General features: G+C 37.8%; 1 protein-coding gene across 1 annotated transcript in view; it reads right to left on the reverse strand.

Annotated features, from left to right (window-relative positions):
• Nucleotides 1-12,853, reverse strand: part of Myo3b (myosin IIIB) — a 453,146-nt gene that overhangs the window by 30,365 nt on the left and 409,928 nt on the right. The window contains exons 33-35 of the mRNA XM_010606961.3: nt 12,160-12,266; nt 11,740-11,786; nt 10,760-10,929 (exon numbers count right to left, since the gene is read on the reverse strand). Of these exons, the coding sequence (XP_010605263.1) occupies nt 10,791-10,929; nt 11,740-11,786; nt 12,160-12,266 (293 nt within the window). The 3' untranslated portion in view covers nt 10,760-10,790. The remainder of the gene's footprint in view (nt 1-10,759; nt 10,930-11,739; nt 11,787-12,159; nt 12,267-12,853) is intronic.

Raw genomic sequence — 12,853 nt, forward strand, 5'->3', positions numbered from 1 at the left:
CATGTAGAGGTACAAGATCCAAACAATGAATGTAACTGTACTGTATCCCTAAAATGTACCAATAAACTCAATTAAAGCTGAAAAAAAATAGTAGAGGATCATGAGAGATCGATCCAACAACTCCTAGATGAGGCAAAGAAGAATAACATAAGACTGATAGGAATCCATGAAGTAGGAGGAGAAAATACAAATGACTTAAAAAAGCTGTTTACAGAATTAATGACAGAAAACTTCCAGAGGGGAAGAATTTGACATTCAGATGAGTGAGGCATATAGGACCCCAACTAGCCACAATTTAAAAAAATCTACACCTAGACATATAATAATCAAGATCCCAGAAACCCAACAGAAGAACAAAATACTACAAGCAGTAAGAGAAAAGAAACAAATCACATGCAAAGGAAAGCCCATCAGAATCACAGCAGACTTTTCAACACAAACCTTTAGGTCAAGGAGAGCCTGAAGTGAGGAATTCCAAGTACTAAAACAAAACAACCTCCAACCTAGACTGATGTATCCTGCAAAACTCTCTTTCAAAATGGATGGGGAAATAAGATACTTCCACGACAAAGAACACCTGAGAAACTACATGAATACCAAACCAGCACTACAAGCAATTCTAAACAATATCCTTGAAAAAGACAATGAAGGTAACAACACCATGAGGCCCAACAGAGCAAATCAAATAGGCAAGGCAAGAAATTAAAAGGAGAAGGTGAAAAAGTAAAAAGAGTCAACAAAAGGCCAATAACATGACAATAATAAGTCAGTACATATCAGTTATAACCATCAATGTCAATGGCCTCAACTCACCAATCAAGAGAAATAGACTGGCAGAATGGAACAAGAAGCAAAATCCAACAATATGTTGTATACAAGAAACACACCTAATGCAAAAAGAAGCCCATAGACTGAAAGTGAAAGTGAAAGGATGGAAAACAATTCTCTATGTGACAGGAGCCCAGAAAAAAGCAGGGGTAGCAATCTTATTTGCAGACAAAGTAAATTTCAAACCAAAACTGATTAAAAGAGACAAAGAAGGCCACTACATCCTTGTAAAGGGAACAATTGAAGAGGAAGAGATGACAATCATAAACATATATGTACCAAATATTAATGCCCTCAACTATATAAAAGAAATATTAAGAAACATGAAAAACCAAATAAGCACTAATACAATTATAGTGGGGGATCTTAATACCCCACTTTCACAAATAGATCATCTAGGCAAAAAATCAACAATGAAATACTAGAACTGAACCAAGCTTTTGAAAACATGGATTTAATAGACGTCTATAGAGTGTACAACCCCACAAAATTACAATATACATTCTTTTTTGCTGCACATGGGTCATTCTCCAAGATAGGTCATTTAGATCCCATTCTAGCTCATATAACAAGCTTAAGTAAATGCAAAGGAATTGAAGCTATCCCCTGTACGTTATCAATCATAGTGCAATTTCATTGGAGATCAATAGCCTAAGAAACAGCAAGAACTTCAAAAACATATGGAAATTAAATAACATCCTGCTGAACCACCACTGCATCACAGAAGAAATTATTCAGTTTCTACAATTAAATGATAATGCCAACACAACACACGAGAATCTATGGGACACAATGAAAGCAGTTCTACATGGAAAATTCATAGCACTGAATGTCCACACTAGGAAAACAGAGTGAGCTCAAATAAACAACCTAATGATGAATCTTAGGCTCCTAGAAAAACAAGAGCAAGAAAAACCCAAAACAAGAACAAGAGAGGAAATTATAGAGATAAGAGCAGATATCAATGCAGTGGAAACTAAGAAAACAATAAAAAAATAAAATGAATCGAAGAATTGGTTTTTTTGAAAGAATAAAATTGATAAACCCTTAGCTAACCTTATCAAAAAAAGGGAAGAAAAGGCTCAGATCCATGCAATCAGGAATTAAAAAGGCAAAGTCACAAGATTCATCAGAAATCCAGAGGATAATCAATACCTACTTTGAGAACCTGTACTCTAACAAAATGGAAAACACAGAAGAAATGGACACATTTCTAGATACTTATGAATTACCAAAATTGAACAAAGATGATAAAAACATTTTAAACACCCCAATTACAATCAATGAAATTGAAAATGTAATTAAAAATTTACCAACAAAGAAAAGCCCAGGTCCTGATGGATTCACTGTTGAATTTTACAAGACATTTAGAGAAGAACTACTGCCATTACTCTTCAAACTTTCAATGAAATTGAAAGGGAAACAATACTTCCAAACTCATTCCTGGAAGCAAGTATCAGTTTGATTCGCGAAACCAGAGAAAGACAACTAAAACAGAGAACTACAGGCCAATCTCCTTAATGAATATAGCTGCAAAAATCCTTAATAAGATACTAGCAAACAGAATACAGAGGATCATCAAGAAGATCATACATCCTGACCAAGTCAGATTTATTCCAGGGATGCAAGGATGGTTCAACATGCGTAAGTCAATAAATGTAATACACTATAAGAACAGAGTCTAGGACAAAAATCATATGATCCTCTCAATAGATGCAGAAAAAGCATTTGACAAAATTCAACACCCATTCATGACCAAAACCCTGCAAAAATTGGAATAGATGGTCTATATCTCAATTTAATAAAGGCTATCTATGAAAAACAAACAGCCAAAATCATATTAAATGGCCAAAAGCTGAAATCCTTCACATTAAAATCAGGAACAAGACAAGGATGCCCACTATCATCACCACTCCTTTTCCATATAGTTCTGGAAACATTAGCCGTAGCAATTAGACAAGAGAAAGAAATTAAAGCAATAAAGGTAGGAAAGGAAGAAGTTAAATTGTCATTATTTATAGACGATATGATATTCTACATTGAAGACCCAAAAAACTCTACCAAAAGACTTCTAAACTTAATTGACATTTTTAGCAGAGTAGCTGGATACAAGGTCAACACCCAAAAGTCAATAGCCTTCTTGTACACAAATAACAGACTCACTGAGAGAGAAATTAGGGAGACAATTCCTTTCACAATAGCATCCAAAAAAATGAAGTATCTAGGAATCAATCTAACAAAAGAAGCAAAAAACCTCTACACTGAAAGCTACAGCACTGTGAAAAAAGAGATCAAAGAGGATATAAGAAAATGGAAAGATATCCCCTGCTCCTGGGTAGGAAGAATCAACATAGTGAAAATGGCCATACTACCAAAACTGCTATACAGATTCAATGCAATGCCAATTGAAATTCCAACACTATATTTCACAGAACTAGAAAAAAAGAATCCAAAAATTCATTTGGAACCATAAGAGACCTAGAAAAGCAAAAGCCATCCTAGGCAACAGACACATGGCAGCACGTATAACAATTCCCAATTTGAAACTGTACTACAAAGCCACTGTAATAAAAACAGCACGGTACTGGCAAAGAAACAGACCTGAGGATCAGTGGAACAGACTGGAAGACACAAAAACAACTCCAGATGTACTCAGCTACCTCATCTTTGACAAAGGAGCTGACCATCCCCACTGGAGGAAAGATAGCCTCTTTAATAAATGCTGTTGGAAAAACTGGATCTCAACCTGCAAAAGATTAAAACTAGACCCTTATCTTTCACCATGCACTAAAGTAAAATCCAAGTGGATGAAAGATCTAAATATTAAAACAGAAACACTAAACTTGTTGGAAGTTAAGCTGGGCAGAACTCTTGAAGACATTGGTATAGGAAAAGACTTTATGAACAAATCCTCAGTAGCATGGGAACTAGCAGAAAGAATTAACAACTGGGATCTCATCTTTTTAAAAAGCTTCTGTACTGCAAAAGAACCATCAACAGAACTAAGAGACAACCTACAATGTGGGAAAAATTTTTTACCAGCAGCTCCTCAGACAAAGGACTACTATATAGAATATATAAAGAATTCAAAACAATCAGTCCCCCAAATATAAAGACCCAATTAAAAAATGGGCATCTGAAATGAACAGACATTTCTCAGACAAAGAAGTTAAAGCAGAAAGTAAATATATGAAAAAATGCTCCACATCACTGGTCATTCAAGAGATGCAGATGAAAACAACACTGAGATTCCACCTCACTCCACAAAGAATGGCTGCTATCAAGAAATCAAACAATGACAAATGTTGGCGGGGTTGTGGGGAGAAAGTAACCCTTCTCCATTGTTGGTGGGAGTACAGACTGTTGCAACCACTATGGAAATCAATATGGAGATACCTCAAAGAGCTGGGACTACAAGTTCCATTTGACCTAGCCATCCCGCTGCTGGGTATTTTTCCAAAAGAATTAAAATAATCATACCACAGTGATATATGCACACCCATGTTTATAGGGAAACAGTTTGTAAAAGCTAAATCTTGGAAACAGCCCAGTTGCCCATCAGTTGGAATTTGGATAAAGAAGATGTGGTTTTTCTATAAAATGGAATACTACTCAGCCATAAAGAATGAGAAATTAGATTCATTCATAGGAAAGTGGATACATATTGAGGATATACTGCTAAGTGAAATAAATAAGTCACACGTGTAAATCCTGAATAGTTTCTCTGGTGTGAAAAACTATAATAGTACATAAGATCCTAATGAGATAATTGAACATGTGAAATAGGGAAAAAAAGGCTAAAGGTGTAGGGAAAATGGGAAGGGTAGGGGAAAGGTAATAAGGGAAAAGAAAAAAATATGACAAAATGAAAAAATAGAAATAATGTGTTTGTAAATGGGGAGGGGAGGAGGGGGTGAAGGGAGGGCACAGACAAGGGGAGAAAAATGAGAACCAAGACCTGTCATGTAAAGGTACAACATCCCAATAATGAATGTAATTGTACTGTATACCTAAAATGTACCAATAAACTCAATAAAAGAAAAAAATTGAATAAATACATAAATAAAATAAAGTGACAGACCCAGAAATCCTAACAGTCTTCCATAGAAGTTGACTATTTGATTCTATAATATGCATAGGGCCCAGTCTAATGAAGTTTATCTTAGAGAAGAAAAATAAAGATGGAGAACTTGCTCTGACATATACTAAGGCCTCTTATAAAGAGGATTTAGCTCACTGGTGCTGCCGCCTGCCCTGCAGGGTCCCGAGTTTGATCCCCGGTACCAAACAACAACAACAAAACAGTATTTAAGACAATGACAAACAAGAAATAGATTCATGGAATAGAATAGGGACTCTGAAAACAAATTCATGAATATTTGACATCATAAAATGGAGTACTACTTGCCCATAAAGAATGAGAAACTAGAGATATTTATAGCTAAGTGGATGCATACTGAGGATATACTCTTAAATGAAATTAATAGGAAACACATGTAAATACTGTATAGTTTCTCTGGTGAGTGTAAATAAAGGTCAAAATGTAGAATTGATATTGTGTAATAGGAAGAAAAAGTCTAAAAGTATTGGGCAAATGGGATACAATGAGAGCAGATTTACATGGGAAATTCATATAGCAGTGAATGCCCACACTAGGAAAACAGAGTGAGCTCAAATAAACAACCTAATGGTAAATCTTAAGCTCCTAGAAAAAGGAGCCAAACACCCTCTCTGGAGGAAAGATAGCCTCTTTAATAAATGGTGTTGGAAAAACTGGATCCCAACCTGCCAAAGATTAAAACTAGACCTGTGTCTTTCACCATGCACTAAACTAAAATCCAAGTGGATTAAAGATCTAAATATTAAAACAGAAACACTAAACTTGCTGGAAGTTAAGTTAGGTAGAACTCTTGAAGATGTCGGCATAGGAAAAGACTTTATGAACAAATCCTCAGTAGCATGGGAACTAGCACAAAGACAACAGGAATCTCATCTTTTTAAAAATCTTCTGCACTGCAAGAGAAACCACAAGCAGAGCTAAGAGACAACCTACAATGTGGGAAACAATTTTTACCAGCTGTACCTCAGACAAAGGTCTATTATCTAGAATATATAAAGAACTCAAAAAAATGAGACCCCCAAAATATAAAGACCCCATTCAAAAATGGGCATCTGAAATGAACAGACATTTCTCAGACAAAGAAGTTAAAGCAGCAAGTAAATATATGAAAACATGTTCCACATCAGTGGTCATTTGAGAGATGCAGATGAAAACAACACTGAGATTCCACCTCACCCCACAAAGAATGACTGCTATCAAGAAATCACACAATAACAAATGTTGGTGGGGTTGTGGGGAGAAAGGAACCCTTCTCCATTGTTGGTGGGAGTGCAGACTGGTGCAACCACTATGGAAATCAATATGGAGATACCTCAAAGAGCTGGGACTAGAGATTCCATTTGGCCCAGCCATCCCTCTGCTGGGTATCTTTCCAAAAGAATTAAAATAATCATACCACAGTGATATATGCACACCCATGTTTATAGGGGAACAGTTTGTAATAGCTAAATCTTGGAAACAGCCCATCTGCCCATCTGTTGGAAACTGGATAAAGAAGATGTGGTTTTTCTATAAAATGGAATACTACTCAGCCATAAAGAATGAGAAATTAGATTCATTCATAGGAAAATGGATACATATTGAGGATATACTCCTAAGTGAAATAAGTCACACATGTGTAAATACTGAATAGTTTCTCTGGTGTGAAAAAGTATAATAGTACACAAGATCCTAATTAATAGTGTGAAATAGGAAGAAAAGGGCTTGTGTAGGGAAAGTGGGGAAGGTAGGGGAAAGGTAATAAGGGAAAAGAAAAAAATGAGAAAGTGAAAAAATGGAAATAAAGCATTTGTAAATGGGGAGGGGAGGAGGGGGTGAAGGGAGGGCAGGGACAAGGAGAAAAAATGAGAACCAAGACCTGTCATGTGAAGGTACAGGATCCCAGTAATGGATGTAACTGTACTGTATACCTAAAATATACCAATAAACTCAATAAAAAGAAACCAGTATATATATATATATACATACATACATACATACATATACATACATACATACATACACTCACCCACTTTATAGCAGCACAGTTTGTAATAAGGTAAATTTTGGAAACAGCCTAATTGCCCATCAACTGGAGACTGGATAAAGAAGATGTGGGGTTTTTGTTTTGTTTTGTGTTTTTAATAAAATGGAGTAGCCGGGCATTTACCTCAGTGGTTCTACCACCTGCCTCGCAAGTGCAAGGACCTGAGTTCAATCCCTGATACCAAAAAAAAAAAAGTACTACTGAGCCATAAAGAATGAGAAAGCAGAGAGATTTGTAGCTAAGTGGATGCACATTGAGGCCATACTTTTAAGTGAAATTAATAGGACACACATGTACTGAATCATTTTACTGGTGTGAGAAAGTCAGGTAAATAAGGATTAAAATGTATAATTGATATTGGGTACTGGTGTGAAAAAGTCAGGTAAATAAGGATTAAAATGTATAATTGATATTGTGTAATAGGAAGAAAAATCTAAAAGAGTAGGCAAATGGGAGGGGTAGGGGAAAGGTAAGAAAGGAAAAGAAAAAATATGTGAAAAGGAAAAACATGGAAACAATGTCTTTGTAAACAGGGAAGGGTGGAGGGACTGAAGGGAGGGCTGGGAAATGGGAAAAAATAAGAACTAGATAAGTCATGTATAGGTACAAGATCCCAATGATGAATGTAACTATTGTATACCTAAAATGTACCAATAAACTTAAGAAAGATAAAAAAATATAGAAAAACTGGATAGAACCACGTCTGCCCATCAGTCGAGATGGAAGAAGCAGGAACTCAGAATATGAATACCAAGAGTGTTCAACGAAGTTTCTTAAGAAAACATCCTAGTCTCAGAATGATCTGTTTGTTCTGACATGACTTCACCCTGCTGGCTTTCTTTGCATGAGATAGCCTCACAGAGATACTATTGAAAGCTAGCAGCACGAAAGCCAACATTTTTAATTACAAAGTTTAAATTTTAAAGGTAGTCAAGAACAGCTTAAACAAAATTTATAAGTACTGGGAGGACCAAGAAGGAGGCGAGAGGGACTGAAATACATCTATATTTTTCATAAATATAATAACTTCCCGCTTAGAAAATAATTATTATCTAATATGGCAAAGCAACAAGGTAGAAGCAAATTTTGTCATATGTCACTCAAGGGTGGGGTGTATTCTGAGACATGTGTCATTAGTTGGTTTGGTTGTGTAAGCACCACTGAGAGCACTTACAAAATGGAGCTGCACCCGGGGCTCTCTGATGTCACCTGCTGTTTTGTGTGGTGTGTGTCAGTCATGCTGACCAGAATATCATTGTGTGGTTCATGTATTCATAGGTAGATATGGTGATAAGCATGAGAAGAATTAGGATTGAAAATAACTTTTATTTTTTATTTTTGGTACTGGGGATTGAACTCAGGACCTTGCATTTTTTGAGGCAGGTGGCAGAACCTCTGAGCTAAAATCCCTGGCCCTGAGAACAATTTTTTAAAAATGGGTTCTTCTGGTGTAGAAGCACAGAGGAGAAGGCTGTTATCCACTATCAACACTGTGGACTTTGGGATTTTTGTTTGGTTTTTACCATGTGCATATTATTTTGATAAATCTAGTTAGACATGAGAGCCCAGGTTGTATCATGCTAATGTATTCAATTTAACAATCTTTTCTTTTTGTGTGTGGTACTAGCGATTGAACCCAGGGCCTCACACAGAGTAGGCAAATGCTCTATCACTGACCTATAACCTCCTCATCCTTTTCTTTTGTTTTGTTTTGTTTTGGTTACTGGGGATCAAACTCAGGACTTGCACTTGAGGGGCAGGCAGCAGAACCACTGAGCTAAATCCCCACCATCACCCCCCTCTTTTTGGTAGCAGGGATAGAACTCAGGACCTTGTGCTTTTGAGCAGGTGTCAGCACTGCTGAGCTAAATTCCTGGTCCCCCAACCCTTTTAAAGAAAAAAAAAATTTTTTTTTTAATTCAAGGCAGGTTCTCACTAAATTGTCCAAGCTGCCTCTGAAATTGTGATGCTTCTGCCTCGGTCTCCCCAGTAGCTGGAATTACAGGTGTGCACCACATGCCCAGCAAAGAATTGCTTTCTGAGTTTGTGGTGTAATGAATAGCCCAAGGATTATACCTACAGTCTGCCTTATCTATGGGACAGCTGACGGTGACCACTGTTTCAAAAGTACCATCAGGAGTTAAAGCCCTGTCACTGACTAAATACTATAGAACTTCTCAACTGTGATTTTCTAATTACTTCTATTTCCTTTTTCACTTTATTTATGGGTACATTTTAATCACAAACAAGGTAAGTTTACAGTTACATTGTACGTGTACAAGCGGGAAGTTATGAGTATTCCTATTCAGTAGTTTGAAAAGCATCTAATATTAAAAGGACACTAATTAACGATAAAAGTGAAATTTCAATAAGCACTCATATATTCATAACACTGACTTAAAATCTATATATTTTAGGCTAGCAGCTCCCCACTTCTTTCTTTGTTGTAGTTCTGGTGATGAAATCCAGGGCCTAGCACATGTTAGGCAAGCACTCTGCCACTGAGCTACCTCTCCAGTGCTTGGTGGACCTAGGGCTATTTCTTGAACAATAATGTAAAGTTTTTTGTTTGTTTCACTTGCTGTCTTGCTCTTATTTTATAAACATTACTTCAAGTGAATATCTGGAAAAAAAACCAAGATTCATCTTTTTTTAAGATTCATGTAGCTTATTTAAAAACTGGCTTTATTTTTTTTTTCTGGTAAAATTATAATCCCTGAGATCTTTATCTTACATTATCATCTTGTTCAAAAAGTGTTTATTAAGGCCTTTTCTTTCAAACTCAGTAAATGTTATTTTTCTATATATTCAAAGTTATTTTTCTTAGAAATACCTTCCTTAAAAGTATTTCCATGCATACTATCTGCTAAATATTTTAGAGTATAAAAAATGTTAACAATATCTGTTCGAAAGAGTCTTACAAGATTTTTGAGGTTTTATGTCACACAACATTGTTTTACAAAAAAGCCTATTATATTGAATCATATTAATACTATGTGATATCATTACAATAGGACCAGATGGGCCTAGAACGAAAAGTCAAAAGCAGTTATTCATATATAACATATACCTGGAAGTCACTGTCCTGTCAGAGGTATCTGTGTAACTGGATGAAGTCTGTCCACTCATCCTACATGTCCTGGATGCCTGCTTCGCTAGGCCCTGTGCTAGGTTCTGTGCACACAAAGATGGACAGGGGCAGTTCCTTCCCTGGCAGCTACTCACGGCCTAGTGGAGACAGCTGCCAGTGAGTGGAATTATAGAATAATGTGACCTAGACTTGCATAGATGCACATTTTCTTTCCTTCTCACTCCTTTCTTTTCACTCCTAAAGTGCTGGGTGTGCTCAGTGATGGTGCACAGGCCCTGGGTGAGGTGGGAGGTACAAGCCCAACCGAGGGAAAGGGTAGACAGGGAGCAGGAAAGGGACCCCTGAATTTCTGCTGGGAAGAATCGACATGGACTGAAAGGAAACTCAGTGGGTAATAAAAGAAAACTTATCAGTTCATGACTGGCTAAGATGAGGTTGTCTGCTACTTTCTTAGGCATTTGGGGCCTAAGTGACTGCCATTACGGGGGTGGAGGCATCTCAGTCTCTCAAGTGGGGACTCATAAGATGAGAAAAGGACAACTCAGGGAACACGACAGATGTGGAAGACTGGTAGAAACAGGAGTGGTATCTGGGGCCTGCAAATTGTTTAGTAAGGCTCAGGCACAGGCCGTGAGTCCAAAGATGCTGACTGTATAATAGTACACGATTATACAGTTACCACGATCGTTCTCACCTTGAACAGACTCGGGGTCAGGAAGAATAACTCAGTGTTGAGCAAAAGAATCTCCTTCTGAGGACGAGTTAAAAAAGAAAGGGGGGGCTGTGTGGCCCTCCTCAGGGAGACAGGCTACAGGGGAGAGAGATTTGTAATATTCATCTTCCCCATCCAGCACTTTGATTTGGCTGCAATGAAGAAAAGAAGAGAATTTGCAACAGAAAAAGGAAACAAATGCTACATCACAGAGACAGCAAAAGTTGTGTAAGTCGCTGGAAGAGGGTTGGGTCCCAAGACCGGAGGGAAGGACAGCTTAGGGAGCTTAGGGCCTCCCAGTATAGAGGTAGTAGGGTCTTGTTCATGTGGCCTTTCACCTGTGAGTCACACGATGGTAATGGACCCACCTCCCTAGTGTCTGGAAGCTGTGGTTATACTGCAACTTGATTTACGTGATTACATTGTCTGGCTTCCTCTGGATGAGAAAGGAACTTTCCTGTCCTCCCCCAATTCTCAAACTAGTACCAGTTATCTACTTCATTGTTATTCTCAACTGAGGTGCTACCAATCAAAGAGCCACAAAAATCTTTACTTTCCTCTTTCACCATCGGGGGAAGCCTTCTTTTGTGCATGTTATAGGCACAGGGTATAAGAGTGTGGAAGAAATGGGCGTAATTTGCACTTTATGGAATGCTGTTATTTGTGGGAGATTTTTATACAACTCTCTCTATGTCTTCCATTATGAAGAAAGTAAATTTCCCTAGAATAATTATGAGGAATAACATTTGCCCCTTAAGTGACAATTTCAGCTTTTCTGGATGAAACAGACTTGAGTTTTGTATCCTTGCTAATGTGAAAGGTAGTTTCCAATGTCAATAACGGTGGCAATATCCAGGTTGAATAATTTTAGAAGCCTCTCTGGAAATTTTTGCATTTTCTATAATATCACAAAGGACCCCTTCTGTTTACAGTTGCTTAGCACTAAGAAGACAGATATTTACCCAAGTTTTCTTGGCTTCCTCTTGCTCCCTTGATATTCTAGAGTTCCCTGTGGAGAGGCCCAAGAACACACAGTCAAAGCAAAGCAGCAAGTCGTTAATTTTTAATTCAAAGTGATTTTGTGTTGAATGCAAGCAGATGCTGATAATATCAGAAGTCACAGCATAATTTTTTTGATCAAAGGGCTCAAGTGAGCCTGATGAAGCATGCATCTTGCTCGTCTTTGATAAACCACATCAATTATTCACCGTGAAGGCAGACATCCTGACATGAAAGCAACAGATAAAGAGCCTAAGCACATGTTCACGAGAGAGCATAAGAGAGTGGGGGTGAGGCTGGAGGGGCTGGAACAGGTATTAATAACAGAATTATTAACTGGAAACAAAGCCAATGAAACAGCTTTATGGCCACTTTGAACTCACATTTAACTGGTTATAGTACATGGTGTCCTCAGGGCTACTCAGCATTTTGGGCTGCTGACATCGTCGGCGAGGTGTCCGATGCTTCTGTGCAAGACCATCTTCTGAATCTGCAACCAGACAGCAAAACCTCACTGTAAGTTGTTCCAGGTGGGAAAATGAAGTGAAAAATGACTCTTCACGAAAATGCACCAGGAAAACTCCCGTTTTGATGCACATGGTAGAAAAATTACTAAATACTACGAGAAATGTCATCCTAAAAACATACAAACACAGGAACAGCTAAGTTAAACAAGGCTGCCATCTGTAACTGTGCCTTCATCGCTCTAATCTGAATTGGCAATCCAGAATGACGAGGAACAAATTGGATTGCCCGCATCGGGTAGGTGCAGGGTGGAGGTCAGCTTTTCCAGAGTAGAGTGCCTTTAGCGGGGAAACTGTTAGGACGACCAAGGCAATCTGGGATCATGTGCGCCACACCCTACAGCAAGAGTTCAAAGACATCTGGAGCACACATACTCTTGGGAGATGAGGTCTTTTGGTGGGACACACTATGGGGGAAAACAGCTCAGGATGGTATGTACTAAAATACTTTAAACAACACCACTGAATATGCACTCACTGGAGGTGGCTAAAGGAGCCGAAAGGATAATGGCATGATCCCATGCAGCAGACTCTATCTTTCAGTCTTTTTTTT

This window comes from Fukomys damarensis, unplaced genomic scaffold (genome assembly GCF_012274545.1).
Source record: "Fukomys damarensis isolate Sample0158 unplaced genomic scaffold, DMR_v1.0_HiC HiC_scaffold_26, whole genome shotgun sequence".
Classification (NCBI taxonomy): domain Eukaryota; kingdom Metazoa; phylum Chordata; class Mammalia; order Rodentia; family Bathyergidae; genus Fukomys; species Fukomys damarensis.